Genomic DNA, 25,812 nt, shown 5'->3' on the forward strand with positions numbered 1-25,812 from the left:
CCTGTTTGAGAGTCTACAGTAAGACTGGGCATGGTGGCCCACGCATGTAATCCCAGCACTTTGGGAGACCAAGGTGGGAGGCCAGCTTGAGCACAGGAGTTTGAGACCAGCCTGGGCAACATGGCAAAACCCCATCTTTACAAAAAAATTTAAAAATTCGCTGGGTATGGTGGTGTGCACCTATAGTCCAACTACTCTGGAGGCTGGGGTAGGAGGTCTGCTTGAGCCCAGGAGGTCAAGGATGCAGTGAGCTGTGATCACACACTGTATTCGAGGCCTGGACAACAAAGCAAGACCCTGTCTCCAGAAAGAAAAAAAAAAAGTCTACAATGGGAAAATGAGCTCTCACTAGCAGTAGGGAAAAAAACCTCTAATTATTTGCCAAATATGGTAATTTGAAACTTATTTCTTCCAAGGATGCATATTTCCTTTAATCTAGTACTAATACATTAAGAGATCATCAATAGCATTACAACAAATGATATTTAACAGTGCCAGACACTGTGACAAGTACTTTACATTCATTCTCTTAATCTTCACAAAAACCCATGAGGTAGATAATATCTCAGTGTTATACATGAGGAAGTTAAGCCTCAGAGAAGTCAGTTTGGAGAGATCATAGAACAAATTGTAGAGACAGGATTTGAACCCATGTTCTTAACCATTGGGTTGTATGTTGCATTTTACTTTTAAAAATCATTTGCTGGCTAATGTGATGCTTATAACTAGTGTTTTCTTGATCGTAGTATAGTATTAATATCCCATTAAAAAATGAAAACATGTTCTAATATATTAAGACTTTGAAAACCATTTTAAGGGTGTGTAGTACACATACATTTGTAGGAATACAGATATAGAGTGGTGTTGCATTATATGTACATTTAATGCAAATTTAGCTACCCATACTTGGCAAAAAAAGAATAAGAGAATGATAAATAATTTAAATAGCATAATAATAGTTTTCACCATCCTCTCAGTTAATTGGAGTGTAAAATGAGAGCTATATCTACTGTTACCTCAGTTTGGCTCAGTTCCTTGAGGCCTCTCATAGAGAAAACCTCTCAGTGCACTGTTTTATTCTGTTTAAAAATATGTATTTTATTTTGTAAAGATTACCTCTAAATGTAACCCAACTACCTCATCTGGGGACTTGGCTCTCCAAAGGAATAGAAACAGGTACCTACCTGCACAAGACTGGGAACTAGGCCAATATCTCACAGGGCCTGGAACTGTATTAATGAAAACCTTGTTAACAGCTGTAAAACCAATAGGGTCAGAGCCAAAGCGTTAGAGAAGGCACCCAACGTAGAGCAGCACAAAGGACTAAACCCCACAGAAGGTATGATTTCAAACAAACATTTAAAGCACCCACGCAACGATGTTTAGGACCACGAAGGCAGCATGAATCCCGACAAGAAGAGAGAATTCACACCTGAGGAATCAGAGATAAATGTTGAATCTAATTGAAAGGGATTTTAAAACAGGTATAATTAAACTGTCCCAAGAGGCTGGGCACAGTGGCTCATACCTGTAATCCTAGCTCTTTGGGAAACTAAGGTAGGAACATCATTTGAGCCCAGGAGTTCGAGACCAGCCTGGGCAACCTAGCGAAACCCCATCTCTACAAAAATACAAAAGTTAGCCCAGCGTGGTGGGACGCACTTGTAGTCCCAGCTACTCAAGAGTCTGAGGTGGGAGGATCACCTGAGTCCAGGGAGGTCAAGGCTGCAGTGAGCCGAGATTGCGCCACTGCACTCCAGCCTGGGCAACAGAGTGAGACTCCTTCTCCAAAAAGAAAAGAAAAACTATTAACTTAATTGTATATGAAGTGAGCAATACCTAATCCTGTAGAAAAGTTAAAAGGAATTAACTAGATTTGTATATAGCATGGATGGGTCTCAAAAACATTATACTGAACAAAAAAAAGCAAGTTATAGAATAATACCTATAGTAAATTTTTTTGTAATGAAAAACACACAATGTATTGTTTGTAGATACATGTGTATATAAAAGCATAAAGGATGCCACACTAAATCTCTTGAAAGAGTTTAGTTATATCTGTAATGTTTTACTTTTTAACTTTTTTTAAGAAGACCATGCATATGTGGTGTATATGTGGTGTGTATATTTTAAATTATATATACAGGGAAAAGAACTAGATAAAATGCTGACAACTAATTCTGGATGGTGAAAATATGGATGTTTATTATCTGTATTTTTCTGTACTGTATTGTTCTGTACTTTTTAAACTTTGCACACAAAATCACATGGGAGAAAACAATTACAGATTTTCATATCTGTAAACAGAATCCAAATTAATGAATTTGTTGATTGTTGTCATTGTTCTTTTCTCTTGCAAACAAGCAGCCACCATTCTGATGTGTATGAATTAATAGAGAAAATACAGAAGAGAATCATAGAGGAAAAGACCTTAAAGTCACTTGTTCAGCAAAGGAAACTAAGATCCAGAGATTTTAACCAGCTCACCAGCAGTCACTTACCTAGTTATACAGCTAGAGTCCCCAAGTTCCTTACTTTGTATCAAATTATGGTTCCCTATCAAATTAGTTAATCATCTGAATAGAGGGGAAAGTACATAAAGTTTTATGGTTGCAAGCTTCCTGCCTCGCAACAGTATGAAAAAAGGATTCAATAATAGCGTCAATCTCCCCAGTCTGTTTCTGTGTCACTGGAGTGAGAGAGAACTTAAGACATCTGCAAAACTACATCCTTACAAATTTGACATATTTAAGTTTATCCATTGTAAAAGAGCAGAACTAGCAGAATTCTCACAAACAAACTTCTGTGCTGAACAGTGAAATTAAAGGAATTGATTTTTAAAAGCTAAACTCATATAGTTAAGTATTTTATGAGCAAATAGAGATGCAGTGCAGTTTACAATTATTTATAAACTTTTGGGAGGTATTGTCTTTCAAAGAGATCTGTGTAGGGAAAAAGCTCATAGTGTTCATGAGCCAAACTATTCTAAATGCTATGGCATCTTTTATTACATCATTTACACTTTTATCAAGACAGTCTCTTGACTTAACTTGGTGCTTTTTCATTCTTTCTCCAACCACTGCCTTCCTTTTAGAACAAAATGTGCATGTCTTCAATTGACAGCAAGGAATGCCAAAACTTCCCCCTTGTCAAGTGACAAAATAACCACTGGATATAAATATAAAAGACTACAGAGACAGATTCCTACTGGGTAAGGTACCTTGAGGATTTGTTGCAGGGTGTGTATATCTTTGAAGGTGGGTACCTTTTATTGTGGTCTAAAATCATATAGATGTTATATCTAGTTTAATTTGGTTCCAATACCAAAAATCTAAATTATTAAGGAATAAAAATCCTGTATATTGTTCATGGAAATGGTAGTCAGAGACCACACATACATCATGCGGAGTGTACTCGAACACTCATCTGCTTTGAGACTGGCTCTTACCCCTGTAGGATCAGCCTACTTTGGGCAGCCATTTCTCCATTTAAAAATACGCTGTTTAGAACTCATTTGAGAATTGGGAATTTTCAACCTTTCAAGGTACTGACTCACTTTATCTTCACAAAGCAGCTCTATAAGGGAGGTACTGTCATATAATCTCCATTTTAAAAATGCAAAGATAAAGTACAGAGAAGTTAAATAACTCATCCAAGATAATACAGCTAGTAAATGTGGAAGCTGTGATGGGAACCCAGGCACCCTATCTCTAAGAGCTTTCACATTTAGCCTGCTTCCCTCAGTAGTTGTCAGTGCCAGTGAAGTGGCAATAAACTGCTTTTTGCTTTATGAGGTGTCTGTTTTTCTCTTTTGCATATTTTGTTGACAGCATTTATGAATGCAGCCTGTTGTGCAAATGTAATCGACAGTTGTGTCAAAACCGTGTTGTCCAACATGGTCCTCAAGTGAGGCTACAGGTGTTCAAAACTGAGCAGAAGGGATGGGGTGTACGCTGCCTAGATGACATTGACAGAGGGACGTTTGTTTGCATTTATTCAGGTAAAGCAAAGGTTTATTTTAAAATTATTCTAGGGTAGGATCCTCTTTTCTGAATATCCATTTTCCTAGCCAGGGCCGTTGAGAGCTTACAACAAGGTAAAGAGTAACAGTATCTAAAAGGAACATCAGAGAAAGGCAGATGAACTGGGAACTTGAGCACTAAAAAGATGAGATGCTTAGGAGGTACTTTCTTCAAGAAAAGAAAGGTTCAGAGATGACACGGGTTTTTGTGTGAGGGCTTGTTATGTCCAAGGCACATTTGTTTTGTCCGCATGGCTACAGGTACTTTGGGGTAAGGGAAGAAAACTTTTTAAAAGTAAAAAAACTAGATGACTAGCTTGCCAAGGTAAAGGTTACCAGTCAAAAACTTTCTTATTCAATGTTTTGAGCTATTATTAGAATTTAACAAGTTAATTATGTAATATCTGCATGTTATAATTCAGTCAGTGACTTTAGGCAACTCACTCTATTTTGGGGACTGCAGAGAGTTGTCCATGCCGCAGAGCAAAACTTCCTGAGCAGTGTGTTACAGTCATGCAATTACTGATTCTTTAGAGCCACAGCCCCCAGGACCAAACACATCAGTCTTCGGTAGTCTTACACATTTACCTCCATCATGTCAGGCAAAACCCCTTATTTTCTGTGCACATCCTTATGTGAGAAAGTTTGGGAAACACGGCTTTAGAGCCAGTCTAAAGGAATTGTCCTTGACTTAGTTCTAGCAGCTAGCTAGAACAGAACAACCAGGTTCTGAAAATTACTCATCTGAAAAAATCAGGTTTATCTGTTTACATGACCAAGTGCTTAAAAAAGAAAAGAAAAGAAATGTCAGGTTCACATCAGGGAGGGCAAGAAAAAGCTTGCAGAGTTATCTGAATTCAGAGTAGTCACACATATGGATCCCTGCCACTCCCCACTTACAGATCCACATTCTACACAGCCTGCCTAGACATTCATCTCTCATACTTCTCAAAATAACTGTTGGATGAAAGCTACCTGTAAAATGCCAAGCAGTGTCCAGGAAGTATCATTGGTTTTATCGTTGTTGCTAGAAAATATACCTAAGATATGTCTCTGACCTAATGATGGGTAAGAATATCCTGCTATTAATTTGGACTTGGCAATTATAATATTGAATCCCTTGAAAGAAAATGCATAAACTTTAAGATTTTAGTGTTATGCAGAACTTAATATGACAACACTAGGAACATATCACCACATATTTAAACAGGTACTTTTGTTAAAAATTGTAAGTTTCAGATGATAAAGCCTTTTTAACTAGACAAAAGCTACAATTTTATGACTAGAGGTCATCTCTAATTTTCTAGGGTATTTTCTGATCCATATCTTTGTTTTGGATCATTGTAGCTAAATCTCTTCTCTTTTGTATTTTACCAAAACAGACAGATGGTTTTTTTTAGATACCCTGTTTTTTCATATACTAGAAGATAAGAAATATCACATTGGTCTTTGTCTTGCAACAGTTTTGTAGGATGAGTTAATGTGTTTATCTTCATTGTAAAACGTATGGGTTCTTTAGTCATGGAGTCGAAATACAGATGTCTATTTATTGTTAGCAATTATCTTCTGTGTTGTTCAAACTCTTTAACATTTTCCTTTTAGGAAGATTACTAAGCAGAGCTAACACTGAAAAATCTAATGGTATTGATGAAAATGGGAAAGATGAGAATACTATGAAAAATATATTTTCAAAAAAGAGGAAATTAGAAGTTGCGTGTTCAGATTGTGAAGTTGAAGTTCTCCCATTAGGATTGGAAACACATCCTAGAACTGCTAAAATTGAGAAATGTCCACCAAAGTTCAGTAATAATCCCAAGGAGCTTACTATGTAAGTAACAGCTGAAGAACTCAGAGTAAATCTAAATTATCAATCAGTTGGTTCATTTTGCTTCCCCTCTTTCTTTCTTTTCTCCTCATTTGTATTTATCATTTTGCTTCAAAGTTGTTAAGTCTAACACTGAGAAATCCAGGACATTTAAAAATGTAGCCAATGTACTATCCTCAGTGTTCCAGTTCTGGAATTTTACCTTATATGACTTCAGTCAGGTTTTTTATGGATGTCATAAGTTTTGCTGTTTTTTAAAATTTTCTATCATTTTATCTGAAAAGTTTTCATAGGTTCTCTTCCTTTTTTAAATGTACTTCAAAAATTGTTTAAAGTATGATTATATTTACTTTCTCTGGGGAAAGGAGTAAACATACATGTTCTTACTTAAGTTAATTTCTAATAATTAAGGATATTTCTGTAATAATGAATATTATCTATACTTCAATAAAGAGAATGAAAAGAATTTTTAGTGATACAGAATAATTTTTTTTTTCCTTTTTAGGGAAACGAAATATGATAATACTTCAAGAATTCGGTATCATTCAGTTATTGGAGATCCTGAATCCAAGACAGCCATTTTTCAACACAGTGGGAAAAAAATGGTAAAAACTGCAAAATGTAGATGGGACCCTTCTTTTCTTTTTTAATTTTTTTTTTTTTTTTTTTTTTAGTAGAGACGGGGTCTCACCGTGTTAGCCAGGATGGTCTTGATCTCTTGACCTTGTGATCCACCCGCCTTGGCCTCCCAAAGTGCTGGGTGGGATTACAGACGTGAGCCACCGCGCCTGGCCTTTTTTTTTTTTTACATAGAGTCTCACTCTGTCACCCAGGCTGGAGTGTAGTGGCACAGTCACAACTCACTGCAGCCACAATCTCCTGGGCTCGAGTAATCCTCCTCCCTCAGTCTCCCGAATAGCTGGGACTACATGTGCACAGCACCATGCCCGGCTCTTATTTAGTAGAGATGGGGTCTCACTATATTGCCCAGGCTGGTCTCCAACTCCTGAGCTCTAGCAGTTGTCGTGCCTCAGCCTCCCAAAGTTCTGGGATTATAAGCGTGAGCCACCGCACCCAGCTGATGGGGCCCTTCTGAGATATAAACAATTGCCTTTCTATCCTTTACTTAGCTCAAAATGTTTGTGTTACTTTATAGTGTGTAGAATTTCTTTTATTGTTTTGAAATGGTGGACTGTGGAAATGCTAGGACCATGTTCTATTTACTTAGTATCGTCCACGGCAGTTGGCGTGTTTCCAGCTTGGCTGTATGAGGAGAATGCTGGTCATGATCTGACAGTGTGCTCCACTGAGATCGATAGGTATCCCATTCTGAGAATTTGTGGGAGAAGCTAAAGTGTTCAGGAGTTAATAGTGATATATAAGAAAAGGGACAGAGTAATTTAGGTGAAGGAGAACAAGGTTTTTGTTTTGTTTTGAGATGGAGTTTTACTCTTGTTGCCCAGGCTGGAGTGCAATGGTGCAATCTCAGCCTACTGCAACCTCTGCCTCTTGGGTTCAAGCGATTCCCCTGCTTCAGCCTCCCGAGTAGCTGAGATTACAGGCACCTGCCACCATGCCCAGCTAATTTTTTGTATTTTTAGTAGACACGGGGTTTTCATCATGTTGGCCAGGCTGGTCTCAAACTCCTGACCTCAGGTGATCCACCCACTTTGGCCTCCCAAATTGCTGGGATTAGAGGCATGAGCCACTGTGCCTGGCCGAAGGTTTTAAGATGTATGAGAAAGAAGAGATGCAATTTTAGGAAAGAATCATCCAGAAAACAATATTTTACATTGTAGCCTCTGAGGATACCCTTTGCATTGTGAACTAAGATTAGTCAGAGACTGAAACATAGAAGCAGAGAAAGAGAAAAGAGAACAGAGAGAGACATGATGGTAGCTTACTTTAGGGCTTGTTGATGAAAAGTAAAAACTCTTCTCTAGGTGTTATGCAAATATTTGACCTCTGCCTGGTAATGGTACAGTAGCTACCTCAGGGTCAGAGAATTATGAAAAGATTGGCCATGGTGTCACACAGACCAGGTTTAACCTCCAGCTCTGCTGCCTGCTAGCTGGGTGGTATCTCCATACATACATTTCTTTTATCTGTAAAAAGATAATAGTATATGTTTCCGAGTTAGGAGGATTAAATGAGATAAACATCAGCAACTTGCTTAGCATAATGCTTGGCATCCAACTAACTGCTCAGTACATGTTGACCATTCACATACTGAAAACTTTCATAATAATTATATGGTCAATGTGTATTGAACACTTAGTTGGTTGTCAAGCATTATGCTGAGCGTATACCCCTCTTTTAAAGTTATCATTACTACTTAAAGTGACTGCAGTGTCTACAATGCGTAAGCACTATCAAATTCGTTAACCTTTCTTTGAGGTAGAGAGTAGCCAATGAGTGTTTTTCATCTTTACACAACTTACAGTTGAAGCCAAATTTATAATCTAGTAATAACACTTTCTCAGTACTGAGGATGATTAGAATTGAGGGATACAGACAGATGCATTAAGATTTTAATTCCCAAAGAATTTCTTGACAGTCTTTATAACTGTGGCTTAATAAAGCACCTAGAAGTAGAACACAGTCAAAGGGGATAACACATTTTGCCTCCATTAGTCTAAAGACTCCTTATGATATCAGCTTTGAGGCTTTCAAAACGAATCTAGTACATATGGCCTATGATGATTGACACTTGATAAAAGAGGCCTAACTGCTAAATACTTTTGCCTGACCTGGAAAGTAAAGACATCTTCCTTGTTTTTTTAAGGAATTTGTTTCCTCGGAGTCTGTCACTCCAGAAGATAATGATGGATTTAAACCACCCCGAGAGCATCTGAACTCTAAAACCAAGGGAGCACAAAGTAGGCTTTGTTTCTTCTGTGAATGCCTACCTTTTCTGCCTGTTTCTCTGTCTCTTGCTCAATACCTGTAGCTCATTTTCTTAGATTCCATAATAAACATGCTGCATTTGTCAGAAAGGTTACAACTTGTCTACATAAGACATCAGCAAACTATTGTTTGTGAGCCAAATCTGGCCCTCTACCTGTTCAGTATGGCATGTGAGCTAAGAATGATTTTTACATTTTTAAATAGTTGAAAAAAATCAGAAGGCGATAATATTTTGACACTTGAAAATTATATGAAATTACAATTTTAGTGTCCAGAAATAAAGTTTTGGCCAGGTGCAGTAGCTCACGCCTGTAATCTCAGCACTTTGGGAGGCCAAGGCAGGAGGAGGGCTGCTTGAGGCCATGAGTCTGGGCAATGTAGCAAGATCTTGTCTCAGCAACAACAAAGAAATAGCCAGGTGTGGTGGTGCACACCTGTGGTCTTAGCTACTCAGGGGGCTGAGGTGGGAGGATTGTTGAGGTCAGTAGTTTGAGGTTACAGTGAACTATGATTGTGCCACTGCACTGCAGCCTGGGCGATAGAGCAAGACCCTGTCCCAAAAAAAATAAAATGTAAGTTTTATTGGAATACAGCCAGTTTGCATTACATATTGTCTGCTTCAACATTACAATAAGAGTTGAATAATCACAATAGAAACCACATGGCCAGCAAAGCCTAAAATATTTGCTATTTTGCCTTCTACAGAAGAACTTTGCTGGCCTCTGGTCTCATTACCAGTAGTGACTTGATGCATGGCAAGAGGAGTGAGCCGGACAACTCTGACTCTCTGTGGTGTACAGGTGTTGTCCATGGCTTTGGAACCATTGTGCAAAGCAGCCACTTTCAAACTCTTTGTAGATGGCTTTAAAAATAAACACACATCACTCTCCTGCAGTTGCCTAGCCAATACTGCCACAGAGCATACTCAGCATGACTCTGGCAAAAGGCTAAAATATTGCCACTCTGAGTCCTTGTGTTTCAGAGTTACTAGTCCTTGCCGTAGTTAATATTACAACTGAACAAACCTTATTTTTGGTACTTTTGCATTTCACTGTGTCCTTCACAAGGAGACATTGCTGAGACATGTCCATTTGTGAAGAATTGGTGAGCCACTGCTGCCTCTTCTCCCCTGCAACCCCAGCTCTCCACCTAATATTAAAGGATGGAGATTGGAGGAGACATGGCAGTTCCTTGATAGAAAAGGTTTATCGAGAAAGGGGATTTTGTGTATTATATTTATTTTATCATGCATGTGAGCCACAATGCATACCGTTGCTTTTGGTTCTTTTGCCCTTTTCATTGAGTACTACAATATATATAGTGGGTACTCTAAAAGTCAACAGCTATGTACTTTTTGTATAAAAAAATCCAGAGTTGTATTATGGCTTACATGTAACCCATGATTAAAATATGAGTACATGTAGGAACAGCAGCCAGCAACAACAGTGATGATTAAATTAAGAGCCTTAATTTTAAACAGGTATAATATCTTTGTGCCATTGAATTAGGTGGTCCAAGTAGCTTTGTGGCTCTTTTAAAATAAGTAATTTATACTTACTCCATCTGACATACATTCATACCTTTTTTTTTTTTTTAAGAGAGACAGCGACTCGTTCTGTTACCCAAGCTGGAGTGCAGTGGTGGGATCATAGCTCCCTGTACCTTCCAGTTCCTGGGCTCAAACAGTCCTCCCACCTCAGTCTCCTGAGCAACCAGAACTACAGTCACACACCCCCTTGTTGGCTAATTTCTTTTTTTTTTTTTAATTTTTTTGTAGAGATGGGGTCTCACTTTGTTGCCCAGGCTGGTCTTGAATTCTTGGCCTCAAGCATCCTCCTGCCTTGGCCTCCCAAAGTGCTGGGATTACAGGCGTGAGCCACCAAGCCCAGCCATATTCATACTTTTGAATACTTTCAAAAAACTATTTTCCTTATTGGATAAGAAAAACGATTAAGCAGTGCATCTGCTTTTAAAGGATTATTGTTTACAAAAGTGTAATTATTGAATGGTCATCTAGTAAAACACCAAACACTAATATGTGCAAAACCCCTAGCAATACAGTTGTCACTGCTGGGACTTGTGGAAGGTGACTCTGTCAGAGTTAGACCTTTTATTGGCAGCGTAAAGGCCTAGAGTGCCTCCAAAACACCCACTCTGTTACATTTGTTTAGAATATACTTAAGTGCAGATTCCAGAATTAAAGAGAAGAAAGTCAGTTTTTATTAAGAGTAGAGATTAAATATAGTAATGAAGAAGCAAGATGTAGATTCATAAAAAGGCATTTTTACGTAGTAGAGAGAAGGCAGACTTTGGGATTCAAACATTTCTGGGTTTGTTACCCCAGTTCTCATTATTGTGGGTCAGATGAATTCCTTAATCCCTCAGAGACTCAAAGTTTCCTTTATATAATTAATACTACCTGCCTAACACATTGTAAGGATTGATAATTAAAGCACCTAGCATCTAATTAGTGTTGTTAATTTCAGCACTATTGCTCAGCAAGTATATTTCCTAATGTTTCCTTCCAAAATATCTATTAGAGGACTCAAGTTCAAACCATGTTGATGATTTTGAAGATAATCTGCTGACTGAATCAGATGTGATAGATATAACTAAATGTAGAGAAGAAACTCCACCAAGGAGCAGATGTAACCAGGCGACCACATTGGATAATCAGAATATTAAAAAGGCAGTTGAGGTTCAAATACAGAAACTCCAAGAGGGACGATCTACAGCATGTCAAAAACAGCAGGTCTTTTGTGATGAAGAATTGCTAAGTGAAACCAAGAACACTTCATCTGATTCTCTAACAAAGTTCAACAAAGGGAATGTGTTTTTATTGGATGCCACAAAAGAAGGAAATGTCGGCCGCTTCCTTAATGTGAGTATAAGGGCTGAGATTCCTATTTCTGAACAACTGTTTTTCTATGCTACTTAACATAATTATGAGGAAAATAAGATAAACAGACTCTAAAGTCAGACCATCTGGTTAGAATTCCAGTCCTCCACTTGTATACTGTTGGATGTTTTACTTGACCTCTGATACATCATTTTCTACCTCTGTAACATGGGGACAAATGATAACTGTCTCAGGATGTTATGAGAATCTAATGAATTATAATAAAGTGCTTAGAACAGTGTCAACACATAGTAAACATTTGCTTTTTAAAAACTGTAAGAAATGGTGTATAAGAAAAGTATTTAAATATATCAGATTTAAATAAGCTCATTTACCTGAGTTGAAAAAAAATGTATGGATAGGAAGTTATCAGTGAAATTAAATGGTGGCAGATATGTCCAAAGAATACTGCAGGGATTTAATGGTGTATTAATATGGAAAGATTGCCACAATATACTGTTTTTGGGGGTTTGTTTGTTTGTTTTGAGATGGAGTTTCACTGTGTCACCAGTGGCACAATCTTGGCTCACTGCAACCTCCACTTCTGGGGTTCAAGCGATTCTCATGCTTCAGCCTCCTGAGTAGCTGAAATTACAGGCATTAATGAATCCCATGATGAATGTGTGGAGCTGGCAGCTAGTGGGCAACAGAGCAATACTGGAATAGTGCTAATATGAGTAAATGGTATCATCTTTTTAGAAGCCTTGAAACGAAGCTACATAATGGCTGTCTTCAGCAGCGAAACTCGTTGCTTACAATATCTCCTCTCCAAAAGGCTTGTTTGTTACAGTGAAGTAAACATTAGATTCTGTACATCTTCATGTTAAACTTACTTTGTGAAAACTTTTTGTTAAAAAAAAGAAAAAACAAAAGCCATACCTTGAGAAGTACTGTGCTCCCATTCCCATGCCCCCACTCCACCTTCTCTCTTTAGGTCATCATTTTTATTCTTTTTTTTTTTTTGAGACTGAGTCTCGCTCTTTCGCCGGGCTGGAGTGCGGTGGTACGATCTCGGCTCACTGCGATCTCTGCCTCCTGGGTTCAAGCGATTCTCCCCATCAGCCTCCTGAGTAGCTGAGATTACAGGTGTGCACCACCATGCCTGGCTAACTTTTGTATTTTTAGTAGAGATACAGTTTCACCATGTTGGCCAGGCTGGTCTCAAACTCCTGACCTCAAGTGATCTGCCTGCTTTGGCCTCCCAAAGTGCTGGGATTACAGGTGTGAGCCACCGCACCTGGCCTTATTTCTCCCGCCCCCCATCCCCCCCCCTTTTTTTTTTTTTTTTTACCATAAAACATAGCATATTATATTCACTGTTCTATACTTTGTTTTTCAGATTAACAGTATATTGGGCCAGGTGTGGTGGCTCATGCCTGTAATCCCAGCACTTTGGGAAGCTGAGGCAGGTGGATCACTTGAGGTCAGAAGTTCAAGACCAGCCTGGCCAACATAGTGAAACCCTGTCACTGCTAAAAATACAAAAAAAAAAAAAAAATTAGCCAGATGTTGTGGCACATGCCTATAATCCCAGCTACTTGGGAGGCTAAGGCATGAGAATCACTTGAACCCGGGAGGTGGAGGTTGCAGTGAGCCAAGATCATGCCGCTGCACTCCAGCCTGGGCGACAGAGTGAGACTCCGTCTCAAAAAAAAAAAAAAAAGTATATCGTGGCAATCTTTCCATATTAATACCCAGAGCTGCTCATTCTTTTTATTTGTACACTTTTGTTTATAGCCACATAGAATTCTATTGTGTACCAAAGTTTATTCAACCAATCCACTTTAGGCAAATATTTGGGTTATTTCCAAACCTTTAACATTAAAAACAATGCTCAATGAATAATTTTACACATGGAAACATATGCAGATGAATCTGTGGAATACAATTCTAGATATGAGATTGCAGAATCAAAAGACAAATGCATTTATAATAATGATAAATTTTGATATATTTTATAGGGATTTGTCCCATTTTTGCATTTCTAACAGCAACATATAAAAGTGTCAGAACAGGGCTTTTCTGAATGGGTTCCCACTATTAACAGCAGCTGTGATATTTTATACATTAACAAAAAAAGAACAAAGTCAGTGTAATATATTAAAAACAGAATGGTATTCTAATGCAAAAGCACAAGGCATCACACTTTATGCTATTTCTAACCTTTGTGTTTATTTTTATTTAACAGCATAGTTGTTGCCCAAATCTCTTGGTACAGAATGTTTTTGTAGAAACACACAACAGGAATTTTCCACTGGTGGCATTCTTCACCAACAGGTTTGAAATCGATTTTGCTTACTTAATTCTGAGGAAATTGTGACTTTAAAAATAACAATAGAGGACTGAGTGCCATGGCTCATACCTGTAATCCCAGCACTTTGGGAGGCCAAGGCGGGGAGATTGCTTGAGCTCAGGAGTTTGAAACCAGCCTGGGCCACATGCCGAGACCCTGTCTTTACTAAAAAAAATACAAAAAGTTCGCCAGGTGTGGTGGCCAGCTACTCGGGAAGCTGGGGTGGGAGGATCACTTGAGTCCAAGAGGTAGAGTTTGAACCCTGTCTCAAAAACTGATAATTACAATAGAAAAATATTTTAAAGAAGATATATACTATTGCCCCAAATATCTGGTACTGTAGAATATTCAATTATCCTAAACTGTTCCTATTCAATAAGATTTTGAGGCCGGGTGCGGTGGCTCAAGCCTGTAATCCTAGCACTTTGGGAGGCCGAGACGGGGGGATCACGAGGTCAGGAGATGGAGACCATCCTGGCTAACCCGGTGAAACCCCGTCTCTACTAAAAAATACAAAAAACTAGCCGGGTGAGGTGGCGGGCGCCTGTAGTTCCAGCTACTCGGGAGGCTGAGGCAGGAGAATGGCGTAAACCCGGGAGGCGGAGCTTGCAGTGAGCTGAGATCCGGCCACTGCACTCCAGCCTGGGTGACAGAGCGAGACTCCGTCTCAAAAAAAAAAAAAAAAAAATGATTTTGAACACCTGAAATTTCAACTCTTATTCCCACTTAGAATGAATGCCTGAAAGGACTGAAGATGTCAGGTATCACCCAGTTCCACTCGGGATGAATGATGCAGAGTGCTACATAGTTTTTAATTCAGAGCCATTCCCCAGCTACTTCCACACTGCAGGCCTCAACACATGACTGGGTCCCACTGTTGGCAAAATATACTTCCTTCCTCATATTGATAGGTTCCTGCTTAACATTTTAGTAGATTTGAAATAAAACTCAAATGGTTATTCTTAATAAAAGGTCATTCCTAATTGGTGGGTGTCAGGTGAGAGAATAGATCATATTTTTGAGGATGGTTAATGTTAATATGAAAATTGATATAATTTGGTTCATTGGTAGTTATTTAGGGTATTTTATGATTCTTTTCAAATTTCTGCTTTCTAGGTATGTGAAAGCAAGAACAGAGCTAACATGGGATTATGGTTATGAAGCTGGGACTGTTCCTGAGAAGGAAATCTTCTGCCAATGTGGGGTTAATAAATGTAGAAAAAAAATATTATAAATATGTAGCTAACGCCTGTTTGTGAAATTAGCTTATTAGGCTGAAATTAAAGCCATGCAAAAGAAGGTCTAGGTCCATCAAGGTAATTCCCCTCCGTTTTCCTTTGTCATGGGGTTCATATTTTATTTCAGATTTTATTTGTGTGACTTAGAAATTCCAAGAACACAATTAGGACATTTTCATACACATAGGGTATCTCATTCACTGCTGTGCTACTTTACATGAGTAGGATAGAAGTGTATATTTTACATGAAATACCACTGTACAACTTATAATTTATTTACAAATTATATATTAAGAGAAACAAATGTCATAACAGAACTCAGCTGTTTCTAATTGCTTTGTGACTGTTACCTTTTAGTTCATGCCCCCCCCCCCCCCCCGGAGAGCTAAATTTCACATTTTTACCTACAAAATTGATTTTTAATTCCTGGCAAATCATTTACCATTATGAGCTACAAGGTGGGCAACAGCGCCTGAGGAACTAATTTTATGCATGTTACTCCCAAGTATTTTAACACTTGTTGGAGAAGCAATATCTGGATCCATAAAACACTGTCCCATCAACCATGTGAGTGAAGAGAGGGAGAACCTCTTCTGTAAGTAAGATTCTGGCAAACTCTTTGAAATGAATCTTCTTTTCCACAGATTTTCTCTACTCTTTCAGTACAAAAAGATAGGACAAGAGGGAATAGAAACCTGGAGGAACTTGAATATTTTTGTTCTAGGTAGAGTTAGAGATACAGTTATTGAAAAGGAAACCTAGAAAGTAGTCAAACTTGGCTTATTTAGGCCAGAAGTAATTGGGCTGGGCAAAAATTTCACTTAAAAAGCACAAGAAGGCCAGGCATGGTGGCTCACACCTGCAATCCCAATACTTTGAGAGGCCGAGGCAGGCGTATTACTTGAGCCTAGGGGTTTGAGACCAGCTTGGGCAACATGGCAAAACCCTGTCTCTACAAAAAATGCAAAAATTAGCCTGACATGATGGCATGTGCCTGTAGTCCCAGCTACTCAGGAGTGAGGTGGGAGGATCATTTGAGCTCGGAAGGTCAAGGCTGCAATGAGATGTGATTTCACCATAGTACTTCCAGACTAGGCAATAGAGCAAGACCTGGTCTCCAAAAAACAACACAGCACTCACACACACACACACGTGCGAAAACAATTCTGAACTGTGAAATCTGAAACAGCCCCTTGGTATCTCCTGGGCATGATTTGCAAATTTTTTTTTTTTTTTTTTTTACAGAAAAAAGGGAAAGAATAAGCACTTTACCATAGGTTACTTGGCCCTAATCATCTATTGGAAAAGGGGACTGGGAAGGCCAAGCAGACTGGGAAACCAGACAGCTAGGGAAAGGAGCAAAACAGCCCAGCAACCTACAGAAGAGGAAAGTTGAGAAATCCATTTATTCACCGTAGAGATGCAGGAATTTCAGGCAATGCACTAAAATGAAGTGGGGCGGGGGGGGGAACTTGGATCAGTACAGGAACTATTTTTGTGCAAAAGAGAATATTATGGATCAGTCAGTATTTCCTTGAGCTCTGCCTGTGGAGTCCATTTGACCTTTAGGAATATGAGATATTCTGTCAGTTTTATCTTGGAGAAATTTCTCCTAAAATCTTATGTGCTTTAGTCTGGACTGTTCATAGCTATCATCTTCCATCAGTACCCCAGAGATTCACTTTGTCTCTTATGTCAGATCTGTTTCCAGTTAGATCCCATTATTTTCCTTTTCCTTGGTTTACTCTTCCACATATTGGTAAAGCTCTTCTAATAGCTTTTGAAAAGGAAAAATGAGAAGTAAATGTTTTGAATCTCTGTGTGTTTGACAATGTCTTTATTTTACCCTTATACTTGATTGCTGTTTTGGTTGGCAAGGTATAGAATTCTTTAGTGGTCTCCATGCCCAGTTTTGAAGACATCTGCTAGCTTTCAGTGCTGCTGCTATGGAGTCTGAAAATGTACTGTCTTCTGGCTTCCAGGGTGACTACTGGAAATCGAATGCCATTCTGTTCCTTCTCTTTTGCATAATCTGTTTTTATCTCTCTTGAAGCTTATAGGTTTATCTTTGTCTCAATGTTCTGTCCCTGTTAAGAGTCCATTTTCATCCTTTGTAGTAGGTGCCTGGTGGGATCATTCAGTCTGAAACTAATGATTTCCCATCTCTTCTCTCTTTTTTTTCCAGATGTTAGACCTCCAGAGTTTGATCTCTAATTTTCCTACCTTTTCTCTTAACTTTCAGGTCTGTCTTCTTGCTAAGACCTTTTCCTAGGACCATTTCTCAATTTAATCTTCCAGTTCATCTGTTGCATTTTATTTTTCTAGACTCATATTGTCTCATATTTTTAATTTCTAAGAGCTCCCCTTCTCTGAATATTTTTTTAATAGCATCCTATTTTGGCTCATAGTTGCAGTATTTTATCTCTTTGAAGATGTTTGTATGTTTATGTATGTATATGCACACACGTATACATACACATGCATGCATCTCTATATTCTTTCTGCATAATCTGTGTCCTCCAGAGTTTGTTTCTTGGTTTCCCCTATATGTTTGTTTTGGTCTCATTCACATTACAGGCTTTCCTCAGAGTTAATGGTCTTGGTAGTCTACTCATATTTAAGTGTGGAACACCAAAAAGCTTACTGTAAACTGAGTGTGTGGTAAAGGGCTGTTTGTTTTTCTATGACCTACCTGAGCTATTTTGCTGGGGAGCACCCTAATGTCAGTCTCTTTAGGGCCTTTCATTTTGGCCTACAAGAAATACTCTTCCATCCTCCTGCGTGGAGGGCAAAAAAAATAATAATAATAATAATAATTGGCTGCTAGGGTCTGCTCACTTCCCTGTTTTGCAGACTCCACACTCTTCTGCAATTCATTTCATAGTTGTCAAGACTATACAAATTGTCCTTTTTAATGTTTCTCTCTTCTGCTATCCCTAGTTGGCAGTCTTCTTCTTTACAACCTGCTGAAAGTGGAAGACCTCCAGTTTTCCTTTGATTAATTCCTCAGCAAACCACCAACTATTATATGTCTTTTTTCCAGAACAACTATTTTTTAACTATAAGTATATGCATTTATATTCTCTACCTATTTGTTAGATTCACTGAAAACCTCATCTTATATGGTGCTCTGTACCCTATGGGTGCTAAATAAAGACTTGCTACTGGCAACTGGATTTAGGATCAATTAATTCTGCGTCCTTTTAAGATATGCTTATTTAGGCCAGACTCAGTATAATTTTTTTATTATTATTATTTACTTATTTATTTTTGAGACGGAGTCTTGCTCTGTCCCCCAGGCTGGAGTGCAGTGGCGTGATCTCGGCTCACCCGTGATCTCCTGGGTTGAAGCGATTCTCCTGCCTCAGCCTCCGGAGTAGCTGGGATTACAGGTGCCCGCCACCAAGCCCGGCTAATTTTTGTATTTTTAGTAGAGACGGGATTTCGCCATGTTGGCCAGGCCAGTCTCGAACTCCTGACCTCGTGATTCGCCTACCTCGGCCTCCCAAAGTCCTGGAACTGCAGGCGTGAGCCACCGCGCCCTCCCGGCCAGTATGATAAAAGTTTTTAGGAGGAATCCTCAGGAGAGTGAGTGTTTCTCCTGCTGAGTCGTGGGGGGTGGAGTAGGAAAGCCTGGCATTTGGGGTTTTTTTGTTGTTGTTTTTGAGACGGGAGTCTCGCTCTGTAGCCCAGACTGGAGTGCAGTGGCTTGATTTCGGCTCACTGCAACCTCCTCCTCCCGGCTCAAGCGATTCTCCTGCCTCAGCCTCCGGAGTAGCTGGGATTACTGGCACGCGCCACCATGCCCAGCTTAGTACAGATGGGGTTTTACTATGTTGGTTAGGCTGGTCTTGAACTCCTGACCTCGTGATCCGCCCTCCTCGGTCTCACAAAGTGCTGGGATTACAGGCGTGAGCCACCATGCCCGGCGTTTGGGTTTTTTAAGCTATTCAAATTTAGACTAGACTTGAATCCGGAGCAGTGTGCGTGAGAACCCCTATCTGCACATCCAGCTTTCTCCGGGCTGGCTAGTGACTGAAAGCGACAGCCCAGATTTGAGAAAACGAAACCTAGTGCAGCCAGGGCACTTCCGGGATCTCGCTATCCGGACGCCACCCGCAGCTGCAGCAGAGCCATGGCCCAGGCGTCGCCGCTCCGACCCCAGAGGGTGGACAGCGCCGGCAGCCCGGAAGCCCAACCCGCGCAGGAGGCGCTCTTCCTTCCCACCGGTGTGTACCGCGGGGGCGGGCGGGCGGGGGGGCTGGGCGGCAACGGGCCCGAGCAAGGGGCCTGCCTCCGGTCGTGGCCTCTTGGGGGCCCCGACCTGCCCCTACTCCGAGCCGGGGCCCCAGACGCCGGGGCCGCGCTGGACGAACGTGGCTCGGCACTCGCGTGCGTGTCGGGGGGCGCCAGAGGACAGGGCGCGGCCCGGGCCAGTTCCACGGGTGGCTCTGACTGGCCATGGTTTCACACGAGTGGCGGGCATGCTTCGGTTTACCTCTCCCGCGGGTGACAGCCTAGTGCTTCCACCACAACCGATGTCAACTCTCCTAGCGCTCCTCCACTCACAGGTAAACCAGGACAGTGGAGGGGCGCACTGCTGCGGGGAGGCAGGGGCCGGCCCTGAGGGAAGAGCGGGGTCTCACGTTCACGGAGGACGTGACTGGAACCCGTCTCCTCCTCCCCTCCACTCACAGGTAAACCAGGACAGTGGAGGGGCGCCCTGCTGCGGGGAGGCAGGGGCCGGCCCTGAGGGAAGAGCGGGGTCTCACGTTCACGGAGGAAGTGACTGGAACCCGTCTCCTCCTCCCCAGTCGTTCCGGTCCTCCCCGGCCCTCTCCTTGAGTGGGTGGGTCTTCTGACGGGTTCCTGCCCTTGCGTATGTTTAGTGCTCCTAACGGTGTGCCAGGCTCAGGGCAAGGCCCTGAGCATACGAAGATGAGTTAGGCAGGCCCTGCCCTAGAGACTCTACTAGGCAACTTTAATGAGGTCAGAACCACAGAGGTACTGATGAGAGACTCCTGACTCCCGGTGTTCAGGGAAAGCTTTTTGAGGAGAGGATGCCCGGGCTTACCTTTTTTTTGTTTGTTTGTTTTTGTTTTTTTGAGACAGAGTTTTGCTCTTGTTGCCCAGGCTGGAGTGCAATGGCGCGGTCTCGGCCCACTGCAACCTCTGCCTCCCGGTTCAAGCGATTCTCCTGCCTCAGTCTCCCGAGTATAGCCTCCCGAGTAGCTGGGATTACAGGCATGTGCCACCACGCCCGGCTAATTTTGTATTTTTAGTAGAGACAGGGTTTCTCCATGTTTCCTGGGCTTACCTTAAAGGGCAAGACTCAGCCAAAGGTGGAAAAGTTGAAGGGGTGTTCCCAGCAGAGAAGATGACACAAATAAAGGCACCAACCACAAAACGTCATACGTAAACATCATACGTGTCAACCACAAGTCAATCAGTTGGATATTTCATTCGCTGGTGTACTATGGACTGTAAGATGAGTCACGAGAGATGCGATTCCATCCTGACGTCTTCCACAAACTCCAGACTGGTATAACCAACTTCTTCCAAGTCTGAAATGATCTCAAACTGAGTATGTCCCAAAGAGAATTCTTGTTTCCCCCACTCTACTCAAGTACTCCAAACCTGCTCAACCACCAGCCCATGCCATTCATCCAGTTGCTCCTCCCAAAAACCTTAGTGGCTCCTCAGGGCCTCTTTTTCCTCCCCACACCCCTTCTAATGTATCAGTCAGGCCAGCCAGTTCTGTATTCAGCCTGACTGTATCTGGAGCCTGACTGCTTCTCACTACTTCCATTACTGCCACCCAAGCCTACGCCATCCTGATCTTCTGCCTTGACTATTGCTTTCCTGGCTTCTATTCTAGCCTTTAATACAGGCAGGCCTGCATAAGCAGCCAAAATGCTTTTTGAAAAACAAAAAGTAAATGTGATTCTCCTACTCAAAACCCACCAATAGTCTCCTATGACTCTCACAACAACCTGTAAGCCCAGCCTACAGTTTACCCCATGTCCTTATCTGATTTGACTCCTGGCCATCTTAATGACTCTGCTATCCTGCCACCTTGTAGGTCCTCTAAGCTACCAAAGGTGTCCCTGCCTCAGGATCTTTCCATTTACTATTTTCTGCAAGGAAAACTCATTGCCACATCATCCCATTTTCAGTTCCCGATCATATTCAGATGTCTGCTCATACACATCTTCCCTCAACCTTGCCTGCCCATCCTGTCTAAAAGAGCACCCCTTGCCCCTGCTCCTGTCACTCTCTACCTCCTTCTCCTGCTCTATTTTTCTCTATAGCACTTATCACTCACTACCCGGAAAAAAAAACAAAACTTGTTTAATGCCTGTCTTTACCACACCACTGGCATGTAAATTCATCTTACTCTCTTCTATCCCTAGTGTCTAGACTGGTTGGCCTAGTAGTAGTAGTAGGACATAGTAGGTACTCATTAAATATTAAATAATAGTAAGTTCTCATTAAATATTTGTTGAAGGAATGAATGTACTTATATATAACACTGTGGAGCTTGACTTCTGTAGGTGATGGGGAAATGCGGGTAGATGTCCATTTCAGGTAGATCATTCTGACAGTAACCTAGTACATTTCAGGTAGATCATTCTGACAGTAACCTCGTACATTTCAGGTAGATCATTCTGACAGTAACCTCGTACATTTCAGGTAGATCATTCTGACAGTAACATAGTACATTTCCAGTAGATCATTCTGACAGTAACCTAGTACATTTCAGGTAGATCATTCTGACAGTAACCTAGTACATTTCAGGTAGATCATTCTGACAGTAACCTCGTACATTTCCGGTAGATCATTCTGACAGTAACCTCGTACATTTCCGGTAGATCATTCTGACAGTAACCTAGTACATTTCAGGTAGCTCATTCTGACAGTAACCTCGTACATTTCAGGTAGATCATTCTGACGGTAACCTCGTACATTTCCGGTAGATCATTCTGACAGTAACCTCGTACATTTCAGGTAGATCATTCTGACAGTAACCTCGTATATTTCAGATAGATCATTCTGACAGTAACGTAGTACATTTCCAGTAGATCATTCTGATGGTAATGTAAAGAATGGAGTGGGATCATGACAGGGAAAATAGAGACAAAGACAAGAGATCACTGGAATGGACTAGGTGAAAGACCCTGAGGGTAAGGCAGTCCACCTTCCACACCGCTGCCAGCATTGCCTTTCTCTTAAACACACATGGGCACACAAACACACATATACACATGTGAATGTGCACACACAGATCAGGTCATGGTCCTTCCAGTGTTAATAAGCACATACTGGCTGCAAGTACTACAAAAACAATTTGATGTAATTTAAGCATAAGGGATGCTTATTAATAGTAAGCAGGATGACCAGACTCACAGAACCCCAGAGCACGGATGCTTTAGAATCTTACAGAAAGTGCTGAGGACTAGGACCTGAGAAGCCATTATAAACCAACACTCTCCTTTATCTCTTATTTCTGCATCTCTCGGTGTATCTGCTTTGTTCTTTTGTCTTTCTCTGGTCCAGTTTCCTGGTAATGGTATAGAAGATGGCTGCCCTGGCAGCCTCTCCGTTTTTACATCTTCTTCTTTAAGAAACCAGCCCAATCTGAACTGAAATCTTCTATCCTGAATTCCATATATCTGAGAGATGGGCAGGTCCTCTGGGACTATCAGCTATGTCTACAGGAATGAAGTACAAACATGCCTGCTGGGGGTCATTGTGAGCTGAACAGATACCCTAAAGGAGTCCGTTGAACATCCTACCCTTTGGTTCCCCATGGTCCCTCCTCTATAACACACACATCCTTATTCCTATTTATACATTCTAAAGATGTTCCCAGTGATGCATTCTGTTCCCAGTAATGAATTCTAGGTATACCGAAACCAAATTCAGTCACACTTAACTTCTGCCAAAGTCATATCTAGCCACTTCATCCTGAGATAATGCGATGGAGCCATTCATTCTCCAAGGCCATTACCAAGTTCCTTGCCAAGCCTCTAGGTAATGTCTACTGTTTTGGTCTGTATCCAGTTCAGGTAGGCAATCACTGGACCAGTGATAAAATTGGCTTCTACACATCCAGCAAACAGTGGAAGAACTAAAATAGTAAACTGCAATAAATACTAACGATAAAAGGAGAAAAAAGGAGGAACTCTCTACACCAGCACCATAAATTAGTTACCAGCCCAGAACAAATCTATACTGGAAGAGAATTCTAAATGAAATGATAGGATTAGTGAATCCCATTCCATCTGTTTCACCCATTTCTTTAGTGGCAGAATGTGTTCCTTGGCCACCCTTCCTGGTTTCCCCAGATTCTGTGCCCTGGGTGGATTGCCCTTGGCTGGAGGGCTTTAAGAGTAGAGGCTAGAGTCTTGGCAATCCATTTCCACATTGAAGTGGGCCTGCAGATTGCCAGAGAGACTAAGAATCAGTGTGTTGTTTGAATTAGTCATAGTTCTCATAGTGCACGCTTGTGATCTTTCTGTGGTTTCATTCTGTATAAACTTTATTGGCTCTCAGTTTCATTTGTGAGAATTCTAAGATTCTGCAATCTTGTCGGGTCAGGCTCTGTGAGTCCTCAGGGTTGCTAAACCCCCTAGAAAGGAGCCTGGGGAGCCCTGCTGGCCATCACTATTCTTGGTGCCAGCTACAGATGAAAACCAAGGGGCTCTTCCCTAAAATACTTCAGCCTTCATGACACACCCTTAGGTATCTCTCCCTCTCCGAATCTGTACAATTCCTGATTCAGATGGTGAGGGATACCAAACTGTCCAAATGTATGTGGTCCATGAGTTTCAGATAACACATAGCAAGAGTTCAGATAGTGAGAGATGCCTGTGTAAAAGTCCTCAGTGTGGCTCCCCTAACTGCAGAGAATTACACACTTCCTCCAGTCTAGAAGATTAAAAGAACTAGAAGAGCCGAAATCTATTAGGATGCTGTGATGTGAGGGGATTTAGCAGGAAAAAGCCACTAGGGAGAACCTGTGGGTCCCACCCCGTGTTTTTATCCATCTGCACTGGAGACAAACTCTGGGTCTAGCACAGCAGTGTTGTCAGCATATCTGTCTTGTTCTTCTCTGTATTCCCAGTTGGCAGACATTACAGACCACCTCTGTATTCCCAGATGCCGAGACTCTTGGAACCCAAGTACTTGGGAGTGCAGCTTACATATCAGTGAGTTGACAGCTCTGCCCAATGCACAGAAACATGCAATGTTGTGCGAAAATGTTCCTGGTTATGTTTCTTGAATAAAGGTCTTCCTCATTTTGGCTGGGCACAGTAGCTCATGCCTGTAATCCCAGCAGTTTGGAAATGCCAACATAGAAGGATCACTTGAGGCCAGGAGCTTGAGAACAGCCTTGGCAACATAGCAAGACCCCGGTCTCTCAAAAAAAAAAAAAAAAAATTAGCTGGCTGTGGTGGCATGCACCTATAGTCCCAGCTACCTGAGAGGACCACTTGAGTTCGGGAGTTCAAGGCTTCAGTGAGCCACTGCATTCCAGCCTGGGCAACTGAACAAGCCACTTGTCTCTACATTTTAAAAAGAAGAAGTTATCCTCATTATTAGGCATTTAGAAATGAACTCATTAATTCTTTTATTAGCACATTAAAAAATAAAAACTAAATAGCTTTTCCACTTGGGTCCCCAATTTTTTATCTCTCTGGGAATTAAGAATCTCTCATAAAAACAAGTGCCCTACCTTCTACTTTAAGACTGGAAGAGGAGTTAGTGAGACCAAGAAATTCCACTTTTCCATTTCTCACCAGGGATGTTACTTATAGGTGTCTTTCAGGTTGCAGAAAAGATGGAAAAAAGGACATGTGCACTCTGCCCCAAAGATGTCGAGTATAATGTGCTGTATTTTGCACAATCAGAGAATATAGCTGCTCATGAGAATTGTTTGGTAAGTTACTTGAAAACGTACTTCAAAGTACATGAGTACTTTTAGTGTAGCGCACACAAGAATAAACAACACTTTGGATACAGAGAATAACAAGTTGGCCATGGTTTGGGCTTTTAGGTGAAGATTGGTGAGCATTTTTTTTTTTTTTCTTGAGACGGAGTCTCACTCTGTTGCCCAGGCTGGAGTGCAGTGGCACAATCTCGGCTCACTGCAAGCTCCGCCTCCCGGGTTCACGCCATTCTCCTGCCTCAGCATCCTGAGTAGCTGGGACTACAGGCGCTCACCACCACACCCGGCTAATTTTTTTATATTTTTAGTAGAGATGGGGTTTCACCGTGTTAGCCAGGATGGTCTCGATCTCCTGAATTCGTGATCTGCCTCGGCCTCCCAAAGTGTTGGGATTACAGGCGTGAGCCACCACGCCCGGCCTGGGGAGCATATTTTTCTGACTTTGAACTGTTTCAGAACTTATCACCTGTGATTACTGGTAATTTTATTTGTAAGTGGTTAAATACACAAAGAGAAAGAATTGTGCTGAAGAAGCTTATTTATAGATATTTTAATGAAATATTTAAAATATAACAGACACTGATAGATCTTCTACCCAGATATAATTTCTATCAAAGTCTACAGATTTCTGAGATTTATCCATGTTGGTAAACATAACTCTAAGTCTTTCATTTTAA

The 25,812-nt window shown here is 41.1% G+C and overlaps 2 protein-coding genes and 1 long non-coding RNA gene across 6 annotated transcripts in view; 2 read left to right on the forward strand and 1 right to left on the reverse strand.

Moving 5' to 3' along the window:
- The window catches only part of SETDB2 (SET domain bifurcated histone lysine methyltransferase 2), a 53,758-nt gene extending 35,399 nt beyond the window's left edge, over positions 1-18,359 (forward strand). For both annotated transcript variants that reach the window (XM_050766283.1, XM_050766284.1), the window contains 8 exons: positions 3,095-3,211; positions 3,831-4,000; positions 5,624-5,849; positions 6,352-6,451; positions 8,632-8,725; positions 11,294-11,634; positions 13,841-13,929; positions 15,062-18,359. In XM_050766283.1, coding sequence (XP_050622240.1) covers positions 3,095-3,211; positions 3,831-4,000; positions 5,624-5,849; positions 6,352-6,451; positions 8,632-8,725; positions 11,294-11,634; positions 13,841-13,929; positions 15,062-15,179 — 1,255 coding nt within the window. In that variant the 3' untranslated portion in view covers positions 15,180-18,359. The remainder of the gene's footprint in view (positions 1-3,094; positions 3,212-3,830; positions 4,001-5,623; positions 5,850-6,351; positions 6,452-8,631; positions 8,726-11,293; positions 11,635-13,840; positions 13,930-15,061) is intronic.
- The window catches only part of PHF11 (PHD finger protein 11), a 211,056-nt gene that overhangs the window by 163,265 nt on the left and 21,979 nt on the right, over positions 1-25,812 (forward strand). The window contains exons 2-3 of one of the 2 annotated variants that reach the window (XM_050766361.1): positions 19,256-19,412; positions 25,005-25,126. In XM_050766361.1, coding sequence (XP_050622318.1) covers positions 19,319-19,412; positions 25,005-25,126 — 216 coding nt within the window. In that variant the 5' untranslated portion in view covers positions 19,256-19,318. The other variant, XM_050766362.1, reaches the window with a different exon arrangement.
- LOC126940485 (uncharacterized) lies at positions 21,836-22,338 on the reverse strand. 2 transcript variants are annotated; one of them, XR_007720764.1, is made up of 3 exons: positions 22,248-22,338; positions 22,038-22,212; positions 21,836-21,932 (listed from the first exon to the last, which is right to left on the reverse strand). It is a non-coding gene; the product is annotated as an uncharacterized LOC126940485 (long non-coding RNA). The 2 variants fall into 2 exon arrangements; XR_007720763.1 differs by having other exon boundaries at positions 22,038-22,142; positions 22,178-22,261.

The sequence above is a fragment of the Macaca thibetana genome, chromosome 17, assembly GCF_024542745.1.
Source record: "Macaca thibetana thibetana isolate TM-01 chromosome 17, ASM2454274v1, whole genome shotgun sequence".
Lineage (NCBI taxonomy): Eukaryota > Metazoa > Chordata > Mammalia > Primates > Cercopithecidae > Macaca > Macaca thibetana.